Source organism: Coturnix japonica, chromosome 5 (genome assembly GCF_001577835.2).
Source record: "Coturnix japonica isolate 7356 chromosome 5, Coturnix japonica 2.1, whole genome shotgun sequence".
Classification (NCBI taxonomy): domain Eukaryota; kingdom Metazoa; phylum Chordata; class Aves; order Galliformes; family Phasianidae; genus Coturnix; species Coturnix japonica.
Window position 1 is genome coordinate 49271894 of NC_029520.1, and position 24552 is coordinate 49296445.

The window sequence follows — 24552 nt, forward strand, 5'->3', positions numbered from 1 at the left end:
ATTTGTTCATGTTGCACATGCAATGCTTGGGCTTTATCCCAGCAAGTGGTTATCAACCTTTCTGGGGACACCACTGCTTAAGGCTTAGTGTGGGCTGACCCCAGGTTTACTGAGACACCAAAGGCTTTGTCCACACAGTTGGCATGTGGGAGGGGGTAGGAAAGTGCTGTGGAGGTCTCACTCAAATGGCAGAAGAGTCCCTCAAACTCAGCGTGGATTGAAAATGGGAATGTCCTACCTTGAATTTTAGGATGCAGAAGCACAAAGTATTTGGAACCCACACCAAAATTCACTTTTTGTTTCCCCTCCTCACAAAAGTTGCCCTCTGTTATCAAAAGGTGAAACACAGCAAAGAGGCACAGACAGAGATCAGAACAGGTGGCTGTTCAAAGAATGAGAGCAGGGGTATAGAGCAAGGGTGGCTAATATACGGATGTTTATAAAGATGATGGTAGATAATCAAAGGTTATTAGCAAAGGAAAACTCACCAATGTCAATGCCTTGACTGGAAAGCTGAGGCAGTCTCCACTGGGGAGCAATCTCCAAGAGATGCTGCCTCAGTGGTGGTCAGCCCTTAAATGAGGTCTTAGAGGAGGTGGAGTCAAGGTCCACCCCTTCAGGGAGCACAGCTAGATTACTCTCACCTGTGCTCCCACAGCTGACCCAACACTTGCCTCAGCAGATTAATCAGAGGTTCAAGCTGTGATTTCCCATACAGGAACCGAAAGAAATCCACATTGTACTGCATATGTGAGAATTGTCTTCCTCCTTTACAACTGAGAACCTGCCTTGCCATAAGGGAAATTGTTCGTCAGCACCTTCCCCATGAGTTGGGGCACCCTGTGCACTCAGCAGGAGAGATGAGACCCAAGAAGGAAGGGTTTTCTAAAAGCAAATGGGTGTTTTTCAGCCACTACTAAATAAAGAGCCCTTTCAGAGAAGGTCCCAACCACTCCATGGGAGCCTATTTGCTCTGCGCATCTTCTGCCTCTTGTTGGGCCAACACACCAAGCAGAGAAAAGGAGCATGGACAGAGTACGAATGGTGCCAGCATGAGCCGTATTTCTTTGTCTTGGTGTTTCCATACTGTGAGTTCAATCTGAGCTTTTCTCTGTAGAAGTCTCCTGGGGGATGTTTGATCTTCCCGCTTGTTTTTGTTCCATCTGTCTTTTCAGAAAGTCCCCATGGAATATTTATTCTTTCTTTGGAATCTGCTGTCTCTTTTATAAACTCTTTCTCACTTCTGCTATAAAAACATACCCAGGACAGAATTCCTTCCAGCTTCCAATTTAATTTCATTCTTGGGCAGTTTATTCCCAGTTGTTTCCATGCTTTAACCTGAGCGGCTCTTTTCCATCCCCGATGTACTGCCCCACAATGTGTGAAAAGTAAGTTATTTCTTATGAGGGCACCTCACGTTTCTTTATGTTCCAGATGGGCTGTCTTAGACTTATCACAGACCACTTATAAAGCATTTATGAGCTTCCCTTCAAAGACTTTGGCATGCATCAGGATATCAACTAGATACAAGAAGCTGGAAGAAAGGCACACACCCCACTGCAGCCGCCTTTATTAGTGGGGATTTTTTAAGCTGAAAGCCATCTATCTGGCCAGGTTAGTGCCAGTTTATGTGCTAAGAAGTTGTACAGCGTCTATGCAATTCAGCTTTCTTGCTTGGTAGACCACAAAGTTCAGCTCAACTGAAAAACCTTCGAGGATTTTTCCCCTCTCAACATAGTTTTGCATTATCTGAAAAAATAAAACCTCCCTTATTTGCAGTCTTGTGTTGAGAAATGAGTGTGCAGGGCAGCCTCTCATGCTCCCTCAAACCTACTGATGCAATTCATGCTGGAGCTGTGTGGGGAAAAGCCATAATAAGGAAATCATAACATGGCCATAGCAAAGGGAGGTGAGAGCAAGCAACCACCACATTTCTGTCCATATCAAGTTAAACTGGACTCAATAATCCTTATGGCTCCTTTCCAACTTGGGATATTCTATGACTATTCTTTCCTGAAACTCCTTAGAGTCTTTTATTCCTTTTGGGGCACAACCCAAATACTGCTTATCTGAACTTGCCCACTTTGCTCTTTTCTTTCTGAGAATCTGATTCGGAATATGTAACACAATAAAAACACTGGGGTTTTGGGCTTCCCCCATCCCTGTCACAGAGCCTAGTGTGTGTCACCTGCAGAATAAATCAGTGCAAAGGGAGACGTGCTTTATAATTATGACTCCTTCAGAAGTTTTTCTGGCTCCATTTTACAAAGTTCTGGCTCAAGGTGGAAGGAATCGGTGTTACTAGGATGGTGTTCAGTGCCTTCACACACACACAAGTTATTCTATAAGTAACTCCTGCTCTGTCTATGGGGCATCATGTGGAGCTGCTGGGACCTTGAACATCCCCTACTTACATCCAGAGCATCTCATGATGTCTCACGTGACATCCCAAAGGGCTAAAGCCCTCTTTCCCCCATTGATGGAAGATGATGTAAGGCACAGTCACAGAATCACAGGGGTTGGATGGGACCTCAAGAGATCATCAAGTCCAAGTCCCTGCTAAAGCAGGCTCCCTACAATAGGTCAGACAAGCAGACGTCCAGATGGGTCATGAATATCTCCACAGAAGGAGACTCCACAGCCTCTCAGAGTAACCTGTTTCAGTGCTCTGTCACTTTGATCATAAAGAAGCTCTTCTGCATGTTTGTATGGAACTTCCTATGTTCAAGCTTTAGGCTGTTACTCTTTGTCCCATCACTACACACCACCAAGAAGAGCCTGGCCTCATCCATTTGCCTCCCACCTCCCCTTAGATATTTACAAACATTTATCAGATCCCCTCTCAGTCTTCAGGCTTTTCTCCAGCCTGAACAGACCCATGTTTCTCAGCCTTTCCTCATAGAGGAGATGCTCCAGGCCCTCTATTATCTTTGTGGCCCCATGCTGGAGTCCTTCTAGGAGATCCCTGTCCTTTTTGAACAGAAGACTGGTCCTACATCGATGACACACTCATGGGACCAAGAATAATGATTCTCAAAGGGACCACGACCATAGTCCTGCAATCAGGCTGTGGGAGGAAGAGAAGGAACAGGTATATTCCCCTTACCAGCCACATCACACCCTGTAACCAACTGTCTGCAGTGTGTCAATCTCCATCACACAGAGTTGCACTGCCCCTGAAAATGGGTGTTTCTTTCATAACAGAAATACTTTATCTTTTTTCCTTTCAAAACCAATGGAATGTGGACAACGAACAATTTCACATTGAGAGGCCAATTTTTCATCAGGGTTTATCCTTTTGATTTGGAAACTGGCTCATTGAAGCTGGAAAATTCTGAGAGATGTTGCAATAAAAAGAGGCTCTATTTTTTTGCATTAGTTAACTTTGCATTAGTTAAAATATGCACACACACAAACCCCAGCAGTACAAAAGCAAGCAAACAAAGAAGCGCTCAGCCCATAAGCTGCCCCAAATTTCTCATTTCCAGCACAAACAGCAGAGAAACCCTTGGCATCTCTAATAATACAGAAAGCTGCCACCCAACTACACCATAACATGTCCACTATTGAGCCCATTTTGCTTTGTGAAAGTTAACTGTGGCTTCAGATGCCTAAAAGTCACCTCAGTCTGTTGCAATCTGCTGTAAACGTTGGTGTTAATAGTCATTATGTCATATACTCACAATGGTTTCTGGATTTGCTTTAGGACTGAAATGCTTCTGGGCAAAACCAATTCGCTACCCTCTGTTGTTGTCTTTTCCTGATTCCCTAGAAGGAGTTTCTCACTGATCTCTTCCCCTTTCTGGCCTGCTTCTGTGCATGCTGCTTTGCTTTATGCATCAGCTCCACCCCAGCTCCAGCAATCAGAAGTGGGGCATCTTGTTTTTCCTGTACTGCAAAACAGAGCAGAACTTCAAATGCTGTCTGAGAGAAAAGGAGAATCCAGATCCAGGACAGGCTTCAGGCCAGACCAGCTCAGATTTTCCATCCCATCTGTAACTGAGACACAACAGGCACAGGTTAGGGCTGGGCAGCAGCACCAGCATCAGAAGCCCCATTTCTAGCAGTTTTCATCTCCAGGTCTGTGTGTGTGTGATTCACGTTATGGCTTCCAGACCAAATACAGTAAAACTAGTTACCAGGATACATTCAGACACTGAATCAAAGTTTGAGGGAAGGGTAGGGCTCTCTGCATTCACATGAAGCCCGCATACACTCACTGGCAGATATTTATAGAGCATGATAGCATTAGCTCTCATCTGCAGTCAAGACGTGGGATACATTACATGAATTCAGCGCTGCCAGTTCAACATAATTTCCTTTCAACACCATGACCAAATTGCCGCACCTCATTGCCTTGACTTTCACACCTGTGCAATGGGGATAATACTTATCCCTTTAGCAGGAGATAATGTTAAAAACATTACTGAAACTATTTGTAAAAACGCTCTGGAGAAGCACCGACTCCTTCCTGTAAAATAGCTTTATCTGCCCTGGCTGATGTTAGACAGGAGGAGCTGAAATCTAAGCCAGGACGGTGAGGGGGAAAGGAAGCATAATTTCCTGTTTGCATGGTGCACTCTGAGGAGTATAAAGCTGAGGGACACTGTGAGAAAAGGCTTTTTCAGCCAGTTCCCAGCTTTCAGCAGGCTGTGCTCATGCAATGCCACGGTCCTTAACAAAGGCATTTGCCCAATGTGAGAGGAGAATGCAATCCTTTCACATAAGATCAGCTTTCCCTAGATTCCAGAGCAGACGTGGTGCTGTGTGGTACCCTCTGGTTGCAGAACAAACCTGGGTAACAAACAGAACACAGCTGAGCACAGCAATGGAAATCCAGCCAGGCAGGAAGCTTTTCCTTCTCCATCTCTGTGAAGGTCTCCAGGTCTGACAGGCTTTGTAAACTCGGTAGTGGGAACAGAAAAGGAAAAACCATCACATACGGTTTTTCTGTGGCTTCCAAAAGTCAAATGAATCAAAAAGGTAAGACAGCGAGACATCTGTGATACAAGATTTGTTCTGCGAATGTTTAAAACATTTAATCACCGTCTGTGTGGCTCCCAATTCTGTTTGCTAGGGCTTTATTACTTTACCTATTTTGTAAGGCAAAATCACATATATCTCAAGTGCTTTCAGGCTGTGTTCCATATTCCCCTCTCCTTCACTGGTGTGTTTTCCCCTTTGCATGGCTTGGGCACCTCCCCACACAGTTGCCCATATGTCCTCCTTCCTCTCCTTTCTGCCTTCTGATTTATTACCAGGAATACGTCCAGGTCACACCAGCGAAGACCCTGTTGTCTCAGTGGGGCCAGCCATGTCTCTTCTTTACATCCACCACCCATGGTACCCTGTCAGGGCAATGCCACCCATCTCCAACCAAGCCATGATCATTCCATTGAGATAGATGGATGACCCTCAGCCCTATCACCCATGGCTCAGCTATGAGGTGAGCGTACCATTGCCATCACAGTCCCATCCGTTCAACCCCTGTGTCATTGTTTAGCCCCTTTTGCATCTCTTCACCCACAGCAATGAAAAACAGCATTGCTTAGGTTGGTATGAGAGACCTGGGAGCCAGCACAACTTGAGCATGGAGCTCAGATGTCCCCAGCAGCCCCCAGCTCTGTGATCTGCACAGACAGGACAAGCAGAGGGCAAGTGGCCTAGTGTGGGTTTGCAAATGGCTGGAAAACCTGAAAACATCCCCTGGTGCCTGGCCTTATTCAGTCCCATCTCAACTCCTCGGTGTCCTGCTGCAGGCCCAAACCCAAGTTCTTAGCTACGGCTGTTGAATTCCCATTAAACAGTTGAGTTTCCTTTAAACTCCCTCCAAAACAAGAAGCTTAATACTTACAGCAGTGTCTCTCAGGACCTATCAGCTCTCCTTTGGCGATAGAATTCTTTCTATTGAAGGGAAAATTTCACAATACTTTGCTGCTTCCAGGCACCGTGACCAGAGACGGCGCAGAGCTGTTCGCCCACCATTTCCCCAGGGGCTCACACATCCCAGGCTATGCATTCGACCTTCAGTTTTCTGCTCTTGTTCTATCCCATCTGCTAGAATTGATTCAGTACTGTAGGAAAAAAAAAAAAACATCCTGGGACAGCCTGTCCCGTGCTGCACCCACTCCTGTAAAACCCCATCCAGAGCACCACTGGTTCTTATCAGCCATCACACCTTAAAGTATAAAAGGTGTGCCTAATATTAGCCAGGAAACGTCGCGGTGAAGACCTGGACTTTCTCAGCTAATCGGTATTAATAACTTCCTATGCTTGAAGACAGCCCATAGGAAATGCAGCCTGACTCATCTACCCCGTAATTAGATGAACTCCTCGAAAAAGTGCAGGTGGCTGCACCACAAAGGCACATTTCGCCAAGGTGCAGAATATGCTGCTGACCAAAGGGCAGATAACAGCAGCAATAATTTCCTCCGCTGATATAATACAAAAAAGCAGTATTTCTGACAGGTCTGGCATCTGGCTGAGGCTGGAAACTCAAGCAGTCCTTTTTGATCGCTCCCTCCCTCTTTAATCTCGCTCCAGGGAAATCTGCAATACGCACAAAGCCTTGATTTATGTTTTACACTCTCACGAATTACTGGGACATAAATACATAGAGAAATCTCACCAAATTAAAGACACAAAAAGAGAAGATTCTCAGGCCTTTTGGCTGTTTTGGTTATACCCCATTTGTGATCCCTACCAACGATATTTGTTTCCCCCGTCCTCCTTTTCTGCCGAGTTCAGCCATACATCACTTTTATTCACCCAAAGGCCACAGTGTAATGCAATATGACGCTATGAAGGGGATAAAGTTACATATTCTCCATTGATTTTCCATTGTATCCGTTATCTTTAATGTCAGAACGTGGGTTGGTGCAAGGGCCGGAAGCCTCCACGCCTCTGTGCTGCATGAAAACCATCCTCTGGGGGCAGATAAAATCAGCTGTGAGGTGCAGAGAGGAGACAGGCAGCCCTCAGAGGAGGGAGGGAGAAGGAAGGAGAGGGAAGGAGCTGGAAAGCAAGCAGGGCAGGGCTGGCACTGGAAGCAAGGGAAGAAGAGAGAGGCAAAGGAAGCATGCAGTATTGGAGGTAGGCTGATGGTTGGACTGGATGATCTAAGAGGCCTTTTCCAACCTTCATGATTTTATGGCAGATCTGCCTCAAGGCTTCTTAGCAGAGGACAAATATTCCTTGCTTTCATAACGAAGAAGGGAGAAAAAATATAGTTTAGTGGTGTGTGATGCTGCTGGCACAGTGCAAATCCCCTCCAGCCCTACCATTGCTGCCTGGGAGCAAAGGGATGCTCAAAGGCCACTGCCCCCCTCACACAGGGCCTTGTGGAGGACAGGCTGCAAGCTGCTGCTCAACCTGCAGGGCATTGATTTCTGGACCCTTTTCCCCAATCCAGCTGGATTTAAGGCTGAGCACAGTGCTGGGGAGCAAGGAAGGGGAGCAGGCTGGGAGGATGCAGCCACACAGAGGGTGGGCAGCTCGCAGCCCAGATGGACTCAATTGCACTGGGACGAGATGTTAACATTCACTCCCTAACAAGCTTCTCAAATCGTGTTTTTTAAGGTCGTGTGTTAACAGAAAACAACTGTTCAAATTTAGCAAGTTCCAGCACAGCTCTCACCCTCATTACACTGCAGGAGTGAGAAACACTGCTGTGATTCAGTCTCCATTCCCCTTACACAGGGTCAGTGCAGCTCGCCATGCGGGCGGCTGCTTTGCATGATCCCACCTGAGTCATCCTGGTGGGATTTGCCCCCACCTGCCCAGGACGGCTCCCCATCTATCTGCAGAGCTCCATCATCTCCACTCTACAGTGGCTGCCGGTATCCCTGGAGTGTATTTTTAAGATGAAAATTATTCTGAAGGACAAGCGACCTGCTCGTCTTCACCCGACCTTTACTGCTCTGGATCCTCGTGCTGACATCTGTGACTAATTTGTGATCTATGAAACCAAGCTGTGACCAATACAGAAAATCTTGATGAGAGCCCTGCCTGGTTTAGCAGCAGGCTTCCCAGCCTCGTGTATGGAAGCTGCCCTGGAGCAGCCGCCTCTGGGTATCTCCACAGATGACATTTTGGAGTGAGCATCCCACCCCAAATGTGAGAGGAACAGGCTGCCCAGGGCGGTGAGCAGAGCCCTGAGTGCCAGAGCTCAGGGAGTGCTGTGACACTGCTCTCAGAAATGTGAAGTTTGGGCAGTCCTGTGTGATTCAACTCATAGAATGGCCTGGGTTGAAAAGGCCCACAGTGCTCATCCAGCTCCAACCCCCTGCTATGTGCAGGATCACCAACCAGTAGCCCAGGCTGCCCAGAGCCACATCCAGCCTGGCCTTGAATGCCTGCAGGGATGGGGCATCCACAGCCTCCTTGGGCAACTTGTTCCAGTGCATCACCAAAGGGGTCACGACTCAATGACCCCTGTGGGTCCATCCCAACTCAGGGCATCCTGTGATGCCATCAGGGTGTACATCAGGCTCCTTTGGGGCTGCCTGGCTCTATGTGAGTGCACACTTGCATGTGCTGCACAGCAGGGCCCCGCTCCTCCTTTAAACAGCCAATTAAAGCCTACTTTGGCACTTAGCACACGACATCAGCTTGCAGCACTTAAGCTGCCTAGCACAGTGTGAATTTAATTTGATAAAGGGGCAACTAATAAAGATCTTGGAAGGCCGGTTAAAGTTCATTAAGCTTTTCCTTTCAAGGTACACTTCCCTCCCATGCACAAGCTCACGTCTGTGTTTTTAAAGCCGCGTTATATCCTGCCACCAGAAAAAGGTGCCTGTGTCACATCCCGACAGGGTACATTAAAAGTTCTGCTGCCTGAGTCATTTCAGGCCTCAATTCTTTGCCCAGAAATGTACAGAAAGAGGAGAGCACGTTGGGTTCGTGCGGCTTCTGCAAAGGGAGCTCAGCTCCTGTCACACTGCGCTCCATCCATCCTATTTCTTCTGAGCAGCCCGTGGTTCCAGATGGCTTTCATAAACAGATGAGGAGGCTCCTCCGAGTTCACTGGCTTAATGAAGCCCGTATGGCTGACTCATGTAATAAGTATTTAATCATGCTGATGAAAATCATTTTCAAAACTTCCCACCACACACAGTGCCGTTCCCTGCACAACCATGGAGATGATAACACAGCAGCACAGCCAAGGAGCCTTCCAGGTGCCATGACTTTCATTACAGAGCTATAAACATGCCCAGGCATCTGTGCATCGCCACTCTTTGCAAACAAATCACCCACAGAAGTGCCACGAAAAGGAGTTTTTCGAGCTCCGCATTCCCTGGGCGGCTGTTTCAGAGGTCACTCATGGGTTAACACTTTGGTGTTTATATTTTCTCACTGGTTTCAGTGTGTGCTCTCAAATGCCCGTGCCTTGAAAACTGGCTGAGTTAATGTGGTCTCCAATTGCAAACAGAAGAATGCCACAATACCTTGCAGATACTGAGTCACCTCTAGTGGAGATCATTCCTCTTCCCTGCAGAAGTCCTTGATGCCATGAAGAATGTGGACCTTTGTCATTTGCAGAGCACAGATCTAAATGAATGCACCTACGTCCATCACATGGCAACTATGGTGCTGTTGTCACCCAGATCATCCTGCATGGGCTAGAAGGGGACACAAGTGTCAAGGGGACACTGACTCATCCAGGCTGGATGTGGCTCTGAGCAGCCTGGTCTGGTGGTTGGTGACCCTGCACATGGCAGGGGGTTGAAACTGGATGATCATTGTGGTCCTTTTCAACTCAGGCCATTCTATGAAGACCTGAATTTCTTGGTGAAAAGGGTCCAGAACCATGAACTCCCAGGGCTGGATTCACATCCTCTTGTTTGTGCTTATCTTTACAACAGGCTCATTGCTGCTCAGTAGGCCAGCACACCTCTGAGAGCTCTGCAAAAAGGAAGAAGATGAATGATATCTTAATATCATGGCACGATAATGCCATACTATCATGGTATGCCCAGGAACTGCTCCATTCCTCGTGACATTGCCCTTCATGCAGATTAGGTGCTTCTATCCATAGCTGTTCTTTGGTTGTTCGCATTCAAAACTTCAAGACTGGAAAGTCTTCTGATTAACTTCAAATCATGTTCCTGTAGCACCCAGGCATATGCAGCTGCAAATAACTGAGGCATTATGGTCTTACAGGCTTGATAATGAGATCCAGAGTTTGCTTTGCACAAGTGCTTCATCTTCTCATGCACGGGCCTATGAAGTTTGGAGCTTCAGGATCAAACTCTGCAAGTAATGGCCTTCTGCACCTCCTCTTGCTTCTCACTTCAGAGCACCCAATAAAGATGTTGCTATGATTTTTCAGAACACCTTAAACAGAAAAACACCAGAACAGCGGAGAGGTCTCAATTTCCACATTTATGACTTCAGACTTCATAGCTAAACAATACCAAAAAGGGAGTTTAATGCCCATAAATCCTTCAGGGCCACCTGATTCATGGTTCAGCCCAAGTGCCCAAGTCCCCAAGAGTCAGGAGGACAACTCTTAAAAAACACCGTTTGCTGCTATCACTGGAAACTTTAACCCACTGGTTTCACACTCTGAAGGTTTAAGCTGCAAATGGCAGCTTAGGATTTATGTGCTCCTCTGAACAAAATACGTCAGGGTGGGAAATCTTGACCTGACAGATCTGAGACACGCCTGCCGTAAATAACCAATTGATCGGCTGACTAGCAAAGCCATTAGCAGGCGTGAGGTGCCTGCTGAGGTTCAGACACCACATAAAATGCTGGAGGTGCCAGCAAAATGGACACAGCAATTGGCCACGCAGTCATCTGCTTACAAGCTGCCCGTGAGGGCTCGTGAAAAATGGGGTAGCTTTCATCTCATCCTCTTGACATCACGGCTCTGGTGCTGGGATCCAGACTGTCATGGGTAAACGGGGAAGAAAAGAGAGAGAAAATGAAAGCCTCGTTCTTGAGCAGTAAATCATCTGTGGGAGTAGAACTACTTTGAATTAAGTTGGAGAACCTGCCTTGACAGTTGCAGGCAATGAGTCTTTTCTGCTGTAAATCATCACAGCTGCCAAATGGCACCAGTGAGCCTGAGCTAATGGGGCTTTCCACCCCATGAAAAGCGGCAGCAGCAGACATAGGAGGAGGGAACCTGACATCCCTGATCATAGGCTGTAAGATGAAATGACCAGGGGTTATGTTTTACTGCCTGAGAATGGACTTGGACAAGCTCTAGTCCCTCCATTTCAACACCCCCAAGGTACATACCTGCATGCAGAATCCATTCCAACAAACTCTCCAGCAGTGCCAGCTGCAGGACAGCGAGCATCGCTAGAGCAAGGATCTCACCCTAAGCTCCAAGTCTGTTCCCAGAACTCACAGCATTCATTTCATCAATGCATTCAAAACATCAAGGGTTGGCTTTGCTGGCGACTGGTGTCCTTATGCTAGTTTGGCAGGAAGCTTCTGGGATCTTAGTTGCATGAAGGCAGATATTGGATCTGTACTTCTGGAAGAAGGGATCAGGCAGTGCTTGCTCCATTCCCTGTGAGTTTGGTTAGTCCTGCCCTTCCAATGCTTTAGGCACCACAACATTCACCAGCAAGGTGCTCTGCAGTGCACTGGGCCTGCTGGGAAAGGCCTTCCTCATGCTTGCTTCGAGTTCGCTCTTGAGCAATGCCTTTAGGCATCTCCTAGTTGTGCTTCTATGACATGACAGAGTGAATAATGACCCTGCATTCACTTCTGAGGGCTCAGCCCAGCTCCCATCCTTGGTAGCTTCTTTCCAAGAAGTGTCTTTCTCTCTTTGGACAGCCCAGGTTTTGGAAACCTAACACTGCATTCTGCACAAACATTTTGCTGCAGGAGAGAAAGTTCTTGGTTTTGGAAGTGACATTTTAGTGCACCCAGCGCAAATGTTTATAAATACATACCTGTACACAGACACAGCGCTTGTCAAATCACATTCAAAGGATACCTAGGTTCTTTCGTGTATTACATACTCAGGGTGAAAATAACCAGCTATATTTAACCCAGATCCCAGCTTAGACCAAATTATTGTAAAGGTCAGTTAAAGAACAGAAAATCTCACTAGCGAAGAGGTAAAAAAGCTCCCCTTCGTCTGCCATTCCACGAGCTTCAACAGAACCAAATCACAGAACAAAAATTTGCAATTAAGCAGGATATTATATAAAACTTGGTGACAACTCCAAGTTTCTGTACCTGCCAAGGCCCGAATACAGATGACTGAATTTGGCCTACAGCAGTTGATGGAAACTCCATCACTCACTGCGCTGATGTAGTTGTTTGGAAACCAACGGCTCTTGGCAGAAAAAACACATTTCAGCTTCTGTTGAATGACTGCACACATGATGAGCAGAAGATAGGCCAGTAGCCGGCTTTCAGATCTGGATTATGTTTTGGCTGGGACTTAAAGTTCAGGTCTGGGGCCAAACGAAGGCTAGAATTTAACCTGAAACATAATCCTGAAATCACATGGACTCCTCTCCTCAGGTATTGGACGCGGAGGAACCCGGGGATATTTTCTCCCTTGCAACCACTACCCTGCTCGTTTGGCAGGCGCTGCAGTGCTTGCTGCATTCCTGTTCTTTGGCCCTATATGAGTCAGTTCTAGAAAACTCTTATTTGACCACAACTGGAAAAGAAAAAAAATTCCAAAGAAAAAGGAAAAAAAAACATAAAAACACACAAAAATCCCAAGCCCAAACCCACAAATCAAATTTGCCAGGCTGGTTGGAACCACAAAGCCTAGATTTCCACACCAGCAGCCTGCACGAGTCCAGCAGCCCCCACAAGGGCCAGCAGCAGCCGGGGGGCTCACAAGGCTGGGACCATCCACCCTGTTGGAGCCAGGGGATGATGGGCAGCCCACAGGCAGCCAAATCCCCCAAGAAACACCGGGGTTTGTTTTCTGACCGCCTCAAAAAGCTATTTCCAGATCTTAACTCAACACCTTCCTTCAACCTCAGAGCACCTCCCCGAGTAAACACAACCACCTCCCAGGTTTGGGCCGTATGCAGGAATGATATTTAGCGCAGGTCACAGCTTCAAATGCCATTAAAAATATCTGGAAGGGCAGGCAGGGTTGGGCTCTGCCATCAGCGGTGCGGTGAGGACACCTCGGAGCGTCTGCTGAGGTTGGGTGGGTGATGAGCACCAGAACATTTGTGCAATCAGCAGAAACAAACCCCCAGCTCCACTCCTCGCTGTTTCTCACCATGTCCTGCACACTGGGAACCCATTAGAAAGGCAGGGATGGAAATCTTGGGAAGCGAATCGAAGTGAAGAAAAGCCCTTGGTGTAATTTTACAGCGTGTGAAAGACTTAAAGCAAGAAACACAACCAGATGCCACAAGGAAACTACTTCCAATTAGTTCTGCTTTGTGTTATACCTACTGATGAAAAATAAAAACAAATTTATTCTGTCAACAGCTCTATCTATAGCATAATCCTTAAATGAACTCATCCGTCAAACCGGTCTCCTCTGGCAAAACACATTACAATCCCTGTTTCTCAGCTGTGGGAATCAATCATCTGTTTCCCAAACCCATTGGTCAACATCTCAGGAACCCAATATATTTTTATTGCGCTGAACGAGCCAGTCGCAGGGCACCAACTTCACCACACCACCAAAGCACGGCGTGCCCAGCTATGAGCAAGCTCCATGATATCTATTAAATCAACTACTAAAAGCATAACGCAGCCCCAGCAGTTTCTTGCAGATGTATCAGCTCAGGCAGACAAACTGCAGCAGAGGTTTTAGCTGGGGCCACCTCATGAAAGGTTATAACCCAGATGTATTTTAACTGTTAGAATAATGGCTATTATGAATTTCAGCAAGAAACCCTCAGAATAATCATGTCTCTTGGTGTTAGAAGAGCAGCAATATCCCACCACAGCTTTCTGGCTCAAGAGAAACTCCCATCATCCCCCATGGATTTCATTTACCTGGGATATTTGGGATGTTTTGTTTCCAGGCTTGACATTTTTTGATGTTAGGTTTTTACCAATGGCTGAACTCTTCAGAGAGCTTTAAGTAGCGTTTCCTTGAGCCCTGGGGTGCACACGGAGCTCTCCCCACCAATGAGCAGAAGTTGTTGCTCAACATGATCCACTCAGGTCAACAAGAGAAGCGCATGGACCTCTGAAAGCATGGCAGGAAGCTGACCAAGTAATGAAGCCTAACAAAAAAGGAGTGTTTCACCCACATTTGTAACAATATCAGAGTTTAGTGAATGGTTGGGCCAGCAGCAGGTTGGAGAAAATTAATGTATACCCACAGTGTGGCAACTGACCTCTTCCAGCATGAAGACTGAGCACGGCCAAACTCAAAGGAATTGCGTGCTTGCTTCAGTATGAAGTCTGTGCTGTAGGGGCCCACCGATGCACTCTGAGATCAATACACTTCACTGCAGACACTTAAGCACTCATTTTGTCAGTTTTGTGCCTCCAGCAACAACATCCTTGGGAGAAATGAAAAGCTGCCAGCAGTGCAGGCTGGAAAACAAAGCAAACAAGGTATGTGTGACTGGAGAGACCATCCTTGCCCTCACTGGCTCTTCATTCAAAAGCTCATCTGCGAATGAAGCTGAAAAGAACCACTGTGGCACCACCACTTGGTGGAGTCACTGACCATGGGAGTGTTCAAGAAACGTTTGGATGTTGCGTTGAGGAATATGATTTAGCTGAGAAGTATCGGTAATGGTTGGACTAGATGATCTTGTAGGTCTTTTCCAACCTTGATAATTCTGTGATTCTGTGATCACCAAACCCAAGCGTGGAAACCCTGAGTCAGCCCTGCACTCTGTGCGTGTGCTGTTTCACAGCCATGCACTGAACACACCTTTGCTTTGCTCTGGTACATCCAAGGTCTGCTCTGCAACCACAAAAGAAGAACTTTTGTTTTCAAAGATGCGATTTTGGCTACTGGCACAGCCTAAAGCTTCTCCACGGATATCAGGTGTTGCTAACTCATACCGTGCCACTAATGAATATAAGAGCAGATACTTGGAGTGGAGATATTTGTGCCCACTGCACCCTGGAGAACTGCCCTGACTGCTCATGTCCCTCCCAGCCCTGGAGCTGCTGCTCATCCCCACTATAAATATCCCCCCAGCCCCTCCTCACCCCCCAGTCCCCAGTGGGGCACCAGCTGCTTCACCCCCAGCAGGACACCAGGCCCTGAGCCCTGGGACATCCCGGCTGGCTCTCCCAGAGGCACCGGCAGATTAGCAGCTCTATTTTTCAAGCTGCCCCTTTAGCTTTCATTCAGTTTGCAGGAATTCCAGGCAACTTGGCAGGGCGGGCAGCCTATATATAAACCCCAGTGGCCATTTCGTCAAGCGAAGCACGATGAGCAAATGGCCTCAGTACCTGGAATGCAGCTTTGTGCAAGTGACAGGTCAGCAAAGCAGCTGATATCTTTCCTCGCAGCACAATGGGGATAGCACAGATGCCATCAGCACTATTTTTTTCCTAACCTGCTGTGCACTAAAAAATTTATTCTAGGAACATTAGAGAGCAGGGGGGTAAAAATAGATGTGCAGGTTCAGCAAATGGCTCTCTCTACTCCTTGCACTTTAATTTTCTTTTGCAGAGAAGGGGATGCAGAAAGCCGTGCTGAGCTCTGTGTTCAGCAGTTCCAGGGAAGGACACCGCTGCTCTGTGGGCTCCCAGCAGCCTGGGCGTTAATGTGGCTCCGATTCAAAGTGGAAAGATGGGTTTAAAAGAGGAATTTCACTCTGTGAAATATCAACCTCTGCAATGTTAAAATCTGCAGGAAGGGGAGAAAAAAAAATCTATGAGGTCTACACAGAGTTTTCCCTGGCCCTTGACTCCAGCCCTGCAAACCATATCCACGATCCCTCCACCATCCCCATGTGTAGAACCATAGAATCACAGAGGTTGGTAAAGACCACTAAGATCATCTATTCCAACTGTCAACCCATTCTCACCGTGCCCACCAAATGTGAAAATCCCAACACCAAAAGCAACTACGTGGGAGGGAGGCTCCTGCATGGACCCAGTCTCCAAATTCCTCCGCTCTCCTCTGGCCAGATCCTCCATTTGCTACATGACCAAATTGGAGCCCTAATTTCCACACTGGTCTCCAGAAAAGTAGTTCTACAACCTGGGCCAATCAGACTCCCATAGAACGTATAAATCCAGTGCCTTTGATTATTACATCATGCCAGAACACTGAAATGCAAGTCAGATGGTTAAGGCATTAATGGCTGCACTGCGAAGACTCAACAGTACAAACCTTCCCAAAATGAACTGTCTTGACCTTTGCTGTGCTGACAATAGGAGTGTGACATCATGTGTAAACAAGCCTCAAATCTAAACCAGGTGCAGCGAGCTGCCTGGTGTCCCAGGGCTGCTGTGTGAACCATGAACATGCAAGTGGTGATGCTGGAAGCAAGAGGAAAACCAAGCTGGGATGGAACCCGCTCGGCAGCACCAATGAGTATGAGCAGCTGCTGCAGGGCAGCACCAAATTCTGCATCACACCTGAAAAATGCAGCTGTGGGGCCATTTGTACCAATTCTTAGTTGGGGTGAATTTTATAAATGAGATGCTCATTTCCACGCAAGGAGCACGCTTCCATTCTTACAGCTCTGGAATCAAGCCTGTAGTAATGAGTTCTGGTCCATATAACTGCCCTGTTCAGGACAGTCCCTTCCCTTCCCTTCCCTTCCCTTCCCTTCCCTTCCCTTCCCTTCCCTTCCCTTCCCTTCCCTTCCCTTCCCTTCCCTTCCCTTCCCTTCCCTTCCATGATGCTGTGGTTCCCAGGCAGTTTCCTCGCACACCTTTCCTTGGCCATGGAGATGCTACAGCCTGAGCTGGGGTAACAGCAACAACTTTGCACTTCTGGAACCAACTGCAGAGCGGCAGCACCAGGTTCGTTTTGCTTTGCACACCATGCACAGGAAGCAAGGATGAGCAGCAAATGAGTTATGCAAACACTGTCCTTTATTTTCTGTTTTTCTTGGAACACGCCGTGGCTGCTCCATAGAAATCTGTGGGAGGAAGAACTCAAAACAGGAAATGCATGGCACACAGATCAGACGTTCACGAGGTATTTTTTACATACAGATGACTCCTTTTAAAAAGCAAAACATCAGTTCCCCATTAAGCTGAACGATCACTTCTGAAACACGGATACACCAAAAACATCACCACAACCTGCAGAAATAAGGCAGCTCCTTTTCAGCAGCGGGAATTGTCAGACAGCAACAGTCACTGGGAAGCAGATGCATCCCCAAGGCTCCATGGGATGCAGAACAACTATAAGGAATGCTCTCAACATCAAAGGCAACACAAAGCAATGATTGTGCCTTAAGTGTTAAATCTAATTAGGAAAGGAGTTCTACAACAATCCGTGTTATTTTAACTCCAGGACTGACCTGAAGCTTTAATTAGAGTACATTAGGATGCCCACTATTGAGCTAATGTTAACTTTCATTTCTGTACATAGGGACAGCTGGAAACAACACAATTAATCTTCATTGGTACAATGTCCATCTCCTCCTACTGCTTATAGGAAGCAAAATACAGAACCCAGCGTGCTGAATTTGCAGGATTCCATATTCAGAACCTCCCTCTGGCTCTGTAAGAGCCTCGGAGCCAGATCAACACAGCTGTGTTCAAGGTGATACGATCACCTGTATCCAGAACAGGCACAGCTCTGTCCTCATGTGTTGTTGTGCTCTGCTGAATCTGCATGATGATGCTAATGAAAACTGTCATATTCTATGGAGATAATCCTAAGAATTAATTTAATGAAATTATTATATATATACTTTAAAGACTGGACATTTTGGATCAGCTCACGCAGGTCTATAACCTGCACTATTGCTACCCAACAGAGGTACACAGGGGTACATGGTTCCTTTGAGTCCTCTCAGCCTTCACAGACTGCAGCTTTCAGAGCACTGAATCCCAGATCCATACCACAATGACTGTGCACAGTCAGAAACACAGCAATATAGAACAAGCCCTAATCCTCTCCCATGCAAACAACATGTTTACAAGCAGGGTGGGATATAACATCTGCCCTAGCAGCTCAAGCACAGAGATCTTGTTGCACCGCCGTGTCTCCGTGCTCAGGGGAAAGGAAAAGGAGGGGCAGAGAGGAGAGGATGGTATCACAGAGGGTCAGTTTACACTGCACAGGGACATGAGAGAATTTTAAACAAGCTGCAGTGGAAATCAGTACGAAGATGCTTAGAAACAAGGGAATAAACAATAAGCATCGAGCACAATACACACACAGGCTGTAAGCACTTGTGTGCAGCGCTCCCTTCTCCAGCCTGGCTTACCACAGCTCATCTGTAACCTGAGCAGCCCTTACATGGACACGGAATGGAAACAGGAGAATGAGAGAAAGCAAATCAAAGGCTACCGACTCATTTTTGTCTCTTACATTGTTCTCCTTGTGCAGCTGGGAAAGGCAACCTTCCCAAGTGAGGCCAGAAATGCTGAGGGATCCCTCTAACTGAGGCTTCAGAAAATAAAATGGCATACACATAATAAAGCAGAACTTTTGAAATTCACCAGTCTGGAAATATAACAACAACAAAAAAGTCTGTACACAAGAAAAATATATCTGGAAGCACGTGAGAGTGGAGCTCAACAGAACTCATGCTTATGTACAGCCGCAGTGAAACCCTTACATGGAATATTGCACAGTCTGGGGAAGACTGAGACTAAAAGCAGCATCCTTGCTCTGATGTTGAATTCCTACATTTAGCAGCCTTCTCCTCACGTTTTAAGTTATGTATTGTAGGACTTTCTTACAAGTAGCAGCATTTCTAACTCTTTTGCAAATGGAAGATGACAGCTCTCTGCAAACCGGTGTGCTTCCATCCCCTCTGCACCGCAGCCAAAATGTAATAATAGAGCTCCAGCAGAGGTGTGAATTGCTTCCCTTCATCCTCACGGAACATTAACTTCACAGGCTGGTATTCATCAGCCCAATGCTACCTACCAGGACAGTCAGTTTACAGCCCAGCTCGTGTACCCAGGGCTTAAAAACAATAATGCCGTGATTTCCATAGCATTACAGCAAGCAGCTGTAAAACTGACACCTTATTTCATGCATTTTCTCAGCCCCATCTTTTAACACGATGCACACAAACTGTGCAGGCATTGAGGACTGCAGCACAGGGCAGACTCAGTATTTTTTCTCTGGGAGAAACAAAGAGCAAAAGCTCAGCAGAGCCTTGCCAACTTTCTGCACCTTCACAGATGATGTAAATCTTCCATATGAAGCCCTGCTGTTCAGAGTTTAAAATAAAGTGCCTGCAATGATGTCTTACAACTACTACTCAATAGCGAGCTGCAAGACGTGATCTGTGAGAAATGGTTTTCATAAAACCTCACAATTCTAAGAAATATTCCTCCTAATTTCGAGTGGCTTACAAAATGTATCTACAGTCCACTGACGTGAATGTAAGGTCTCCTGTTTTCCTAAGTTCTGGTTCAGTTAGAAAATCATTTCCTGAACTGCAGCTATCGTTGATTTCTCAAGGTACACTTCATATAAAATGGATACTCAGGTTTTTGCAGCGTTGCCATAGATGCTCTGCCTGGCAGAATCCCCACAGCCAACAAAGCCTGGGAGCACACAGCTATCAGAGGGAGGTACAGGCAGGAGGAGCTACACCTGGTTATCGAGAATTGAAAAGGAAGGGTGCTGCAATAATAAAGGCAAAATGAATGGCCCCAATCCCTGTTACTCACACGGTGCTGAGAAACTGTCTGACCAACCCCTTGATCACAGGAGGCCAGAGAGCTCTCAAGTTAGAGGCACCCTGTGTGCACAAAGATGGAGAGTGAGGTTTGCGAGAAAAACACTGATCTAAAACCTGAAAGGCAGTCCAATCCATCCTCCTTCCCTTTCCTGCCCCCAAGAGACCTCACTTTGTTCAGCTTTTGGCAGATAACTCATCACCCTTCCAGGTTTTCTGCTAGTGAAACACACTGAGGAGGAGCCACCACCGTGCCAGTGCCACAGGAAGGAGCTGTGAGCTTCTACCCAGGAGTGGACGTGCTGTTTCTGGTGGTGACCTCACCTTGTGTCATGAAACCCCAGATAGAAGCTTTGTGATAAAAACAACTGCAGTCTTTTTATATATTGTACTGATTTTTAAAGAATGGGGATCCTAACAAAACTCCTGAGTTAGTTCCTACACCTCACCACTCGAGTCTGTTTCTGCGTTAAACTCCTAAGCAGAAGAACATTCCTCAGGCAAAAGGATTCCTGAAGCAGTACCAACTGCACACCAACGGCACCTGGGTGCCTGCAGGCCATCTATCAAAAGGGAAAAACATCTTACAGATCCCAAGAGTTGAGTGATCCGCTGGCACTGAAGTCAGAGAAGGCACAGCTTGCCAGCTCAGGAACAGAGATGGTGGTTCCAAGTCTGCTATTTTCTGTTCCTCCCTATTACACAGGGAAGGATCAAGAGCATTCTCTCTGGGTTATGTTGAATTTGGCACATCCTCTTCTGGAGAGTGCCATCACCCATTGCTCCCTGCGGCCACTGGCACAGGCAGCCGCGCTTTCCCAAGGCGGTCAGCTTACAAGTGAAGTCCTTCCAAGCTGAAACCAATTTTCAGGTTGCTCTACAGCCACCAGCAGTGAGGACCTGAGTCACCATCTATCGTGACAACATTAACAACAATAAAATATCAATACTTCAAAGACTGAATGCTGCCTCTCCTGCATCATTGGGAAGTATGAGTGTTTATGCAGAGGTGCTTTTGGGAACAGCCCAGCTACGACTTTGCTGTAGCTTTATTTCTCACTTTTAGTTTCTGGCCCCAGTTTTGCACAGGAGCTTAAAAAAGACAGACCTGCTGCTAAGAGGTTCAAAATGTCAGTTTCTAGGGCGTCTTCCCTACCTCAAATGAGAAAACATATGTCAACACATTAACAGAACTGTTTCAACAGGATTTTCTACCTAGAATCAACTAATTTACTGCTCACCTTATGGACAGAAACATTTCCATAAAGGTCATACACTAGCTTCTTTCATATTAACCAGATGAATTAATTTACTATTTCATTTGTACCTTAGTCCAATCCTTAGATGTAAAGTGCTAAGCTGGATTAAAAGAAATACTGCATCTGGAAATAATGAAGAACTTTCCCACTCTTTAAATCTTGCTGTTTGAGTCTGAGGTCCAATTTCTGAACTTTACACAAGGTATTTCTGCAGAGGCTTAACTTCATCAGGGTATGAAGCCTCTAAAGAGATTAGGCTATTCTAAAGACATTAGATTCCATCTGATAGTAACAAATCTAAGGATGCTTACCATGATACCAGTAGAATGAAAGCAACGGCTGATATAAGGAACTTCTGCAGTGGGCACCCCATACTATATGTAACAAAGCCCAGCTGGTGTTGAAAACTGCATTCACGATTCATTTAGGCAGAAAAAAAAAGCAGAATTACAAAAGGCTGTGTGAATGTTTAGAGATTTTAGGGTAAAATTAAGGCTCTGTAAATATAAAATTTCCTTTGCCTTCAGGACAGCAGAATGCCACCTTTCAAGTCCAAACACACAACAGTACATAAAACACAGATATGTTCTATTTCAAGTAGGAAACACTGGTAGAAATGGGAGTGAGAGAGAAAAAGAAAAGTCTCCCACTGGCAGGAATACTGAGGTAATTTGAATAATACTCAAAAGCAGACATTAACTGAAAGTGGTCTATTATTAAATACAAAACAGAATCACGAATGCTCTGAGAACCTACTATGTTGGATGGGTAAAAGCTCCTAATTTAAAAATTACTTCAGTACAATTCAAGTACACAGGAGGTATAAAACAAGAATACTGTTATCATGGTGTGCCCATTAAACTGGGCTGAGGTGGTTGGCCTCTGAGTCTGTATTTGGATAAATTAGAGTAAACATTTGGAATCAGTCAGTTCCTAATATCAACTGGTTGAACTTCTGGAACTTAAAGAAGCAACAGCTGTCTTTCACTTCTAGGATAATACGCGATACACACGTCACAACTGATTTAAAATCCATCTCATTCTCTTTACAAGAAAATTTGTCTTAAGGTTCTGAGTTCGTTCACCACGTGCACCAAACTATCTTTGCATAGCAGGGATTATCAAGAGATCCTTTTCCCCGCCACAAGAGCATCATTAAGAACTAGTATTTTAGACTTGAGGGTAATGAAGGAACATCACCAGCAGGCTGAAAAAGTGTTATTTGTTCTGAAGGTGGTTGCTGTCAGTGTTTTCTGTAGGCTGTCAGTATCTCTGGGTCTTGTCGTCCTCCTGAAGCTCACTTTGGATTGTAATCACACGGTGTTACTGATTAATCCAGTTGAGGATTATTAGAATTAAACTGAGCAGACCAACACATATGCCAAAGATAACCAATGCACATGCCTGTGGAGAAAGAAGAGACAAGTCTGTATTTATATATTTATGTATTATGCTGAACATAAAAAGTCTGTAAAAGCAGGTTTAAACAATGTGTTTTACAATAATCTTTCATGCTGCAAACTACTTAGTCTTCAAACACAAGGTGTCTGCTTAGAATGACATAAGACTAAGTCTGCCTGGGACAGTTTCATTGGGCACACTCACAACAGTTTGACTCACTTTCACTGCTCACCTGAGAACTGTACAGATCTGCCCAAACAAACACAACTGCGAATGAATGAAGAAAATAAATTTGTATTTTACTCAAAATGGTTGAAAACGCATCACTGGATTTTCTTTCAGGTTCCTTATTTCATCAGCGTGAGAGCAGTCCTATAAGTCACTGCAATGGCAGATGGTTGCAGCATAAGCACTTTGTCATCATTTTTAGGATGAGAGGTAACACTTTTCAGTTGTACCAGGGAAGCTTGGGTTGGATATTAAGACAGATTCCTTCTCAGAAAGAGTGTTAATGCAGTAGCACAGCTGCCCAGGGAGTGGTGGGGTCACTGTCCTGGAGGTGTTCAAGAACTATGGAGATGTGGCACTGAGGGACGTGGGCAGTGGGCATGGGCTGGGGTTTGACTTGGGCATCTTAGTGGTCTTTTCCAGCCTGAACGATGCCATGATTTGAGGCACTGCCACGACGTTGGGCTGAGCAGCAGCTAAGAAGTAGACAAGCACAGTCACAGTGCAAAACGCAGGCTGCAGCACAAATTCCAATTAGAACTCAACCTACTGTGCCAAAAGAGAAACCATAGAGGAAAAAGAAAAAACAAAACCAACATGTTTTTGAGAAGGCTTAAATAGAAAACAAGCATAAACACTGTTTCACTTAAACACAGTCTGGCTTTGTCCCAGCTGCCCAAACAACATCAGAGTAATGCGTAAAAACCACAGAGAAACTGGATTAAAAATTGACATCTGAAAACTATAGAGAAAAGCATGTATTCAGATCAACAGTCCAGAATACAGACACTCTCCTAGTCAGAGAGGGCTTGCAATAAAGGAGTTTCAGACACAGCAGAGCTAACGTGAACAATAAAAGAAAATGCTCACAGATTCTGTGAACCGCATTGAAAACTGGATCTTTGCCCATTAGGTTACATTCTCTCCAGTGCATTAAAATGTATCTAAAAGAAGCCTCTCTAAATACAATTAGCACATGCACAGAAAAATCATACCCCGAGTTTGTGTGGTGACAGGAAGTCCTCTCTGCTGAGTTTAAGATAAAACAGTCCAGGATACACAAAAAGCAAACATGTCGATGTGGTTGAACCTATAAAAACCAGAAGACCTGACTTAGAGCACGATTGAAACACACTTGCTCAGCATCATTCTGAACTCCTCAAAGATAACAATAAAAACCACAACAACTTACCAACTACCCCGAATACATTTTTAATGTCTGGCACGTACATTGCAAACAAAACAATGATTGCATTCAGCACTAAGGTGACAAGGATATGGCAAATCCAAGACACGGGAAGGTGAGAGCAAAACACCATCAATACGGCTTTCCTCGCCTACATAAAACAAAAAGAAACATTGCATGGGTAAATGAACACATCTACTTCCTTTTTAAAACTGATTTCAATTTCACAAATAAGAATTTTATCATATCAGATGCAAAAGAACATTTTAACTTGAAATGCAGAAATCAATTGATAATAGTTCAGTTATGTTTTTTTCTCTCTGTAGCATGGAATTAACTTCAGTATTGAAGCAGTATTTGTCACGTGGCCCTTAGTCCTAATAACATCTGCTGGGACAAGTAAAGGTTTGGGGGCTAATCTGTGATGCCAAATGGAATGCAAACCATGGGGTACTTACCTAGATGTAGTCCTGATTTTGTTTTTGGTTTATTTTTCATATTATGGTATTGATAAGCCAAAGCAGTATTCCCGTGGTGCAATAAGTCAGTACGTGTTTTCAATTTGCAATGAAATTGAGTTTTCAAGTATAAGTGTGTTTGTATGTGTGTGCGTGCATGCAGAAAGGAAAACCTAAGTCAGCAAAACTCAATTTAGGAGGGGAAAAAAAAAAATCCAACTAAATAAACTTTAGAAGTTCTGAATTCTCTAAATTAAAAACAATGCTGT

General features: G+C 45.5%; 2 protein-coding genes across 5 annotated transcripts in view; both read right to left on the reverse strand.

Annotated features, from left to right (window-relative positions):
- Positions 1-14493, reverse strand: part of PRKCH (protein kinase C eta) — a 160434-nt gene extending 145941 nt beyond the window's left edge. The window contains exon 1 of one of the 2 annotated variants that reach the window (XM_032444971.1): positions 14295-14493. The gene's annotated coding sequence lies outside the window, so the exon portion shown is untranslated. Of the gene's footprint in view, positions 1-3683; positions 4028-14294 lie in introns of those variants that run through there. The other variant, XM_015865795.2, reaches the window with a different exon arrangement.
- A 2456-nt stretch (positions 14494-16949) lies between these two features.
- The window catches only part of SLC38A6 (solute carrier family 38 member 6), a 34285-nt gene continuing 26682 nt past the window's right edge, over positions 16950-24552 (reverse strand). Inside the window, exons 14-16 of one of the 3 annotated variants that reach the window (XM_015865790.2) lie at positions 23832-23976; positions 23635-23729; positions 16950-22414 (exon numbers count right to left, since the gene is read on the reverse strand). In XM_015865790.2, coding sequence (XP_015721276.1) covers positions 22334-22414; positions 23635-23729; positions 23832-23976 — 321 coding nt within the window. In that variant the 3' untranslated portion in view covers positions 16950-22333. Of the gene's footprint in view, positions 22415-22689; positions 23189-23634; positions 23730-23831; positions 23977-24552 lie in introns of those variants that run through there. The other 2 variants (XM_032444865.1, XM_032444866.1) reach the window with 2 other exon arrangements.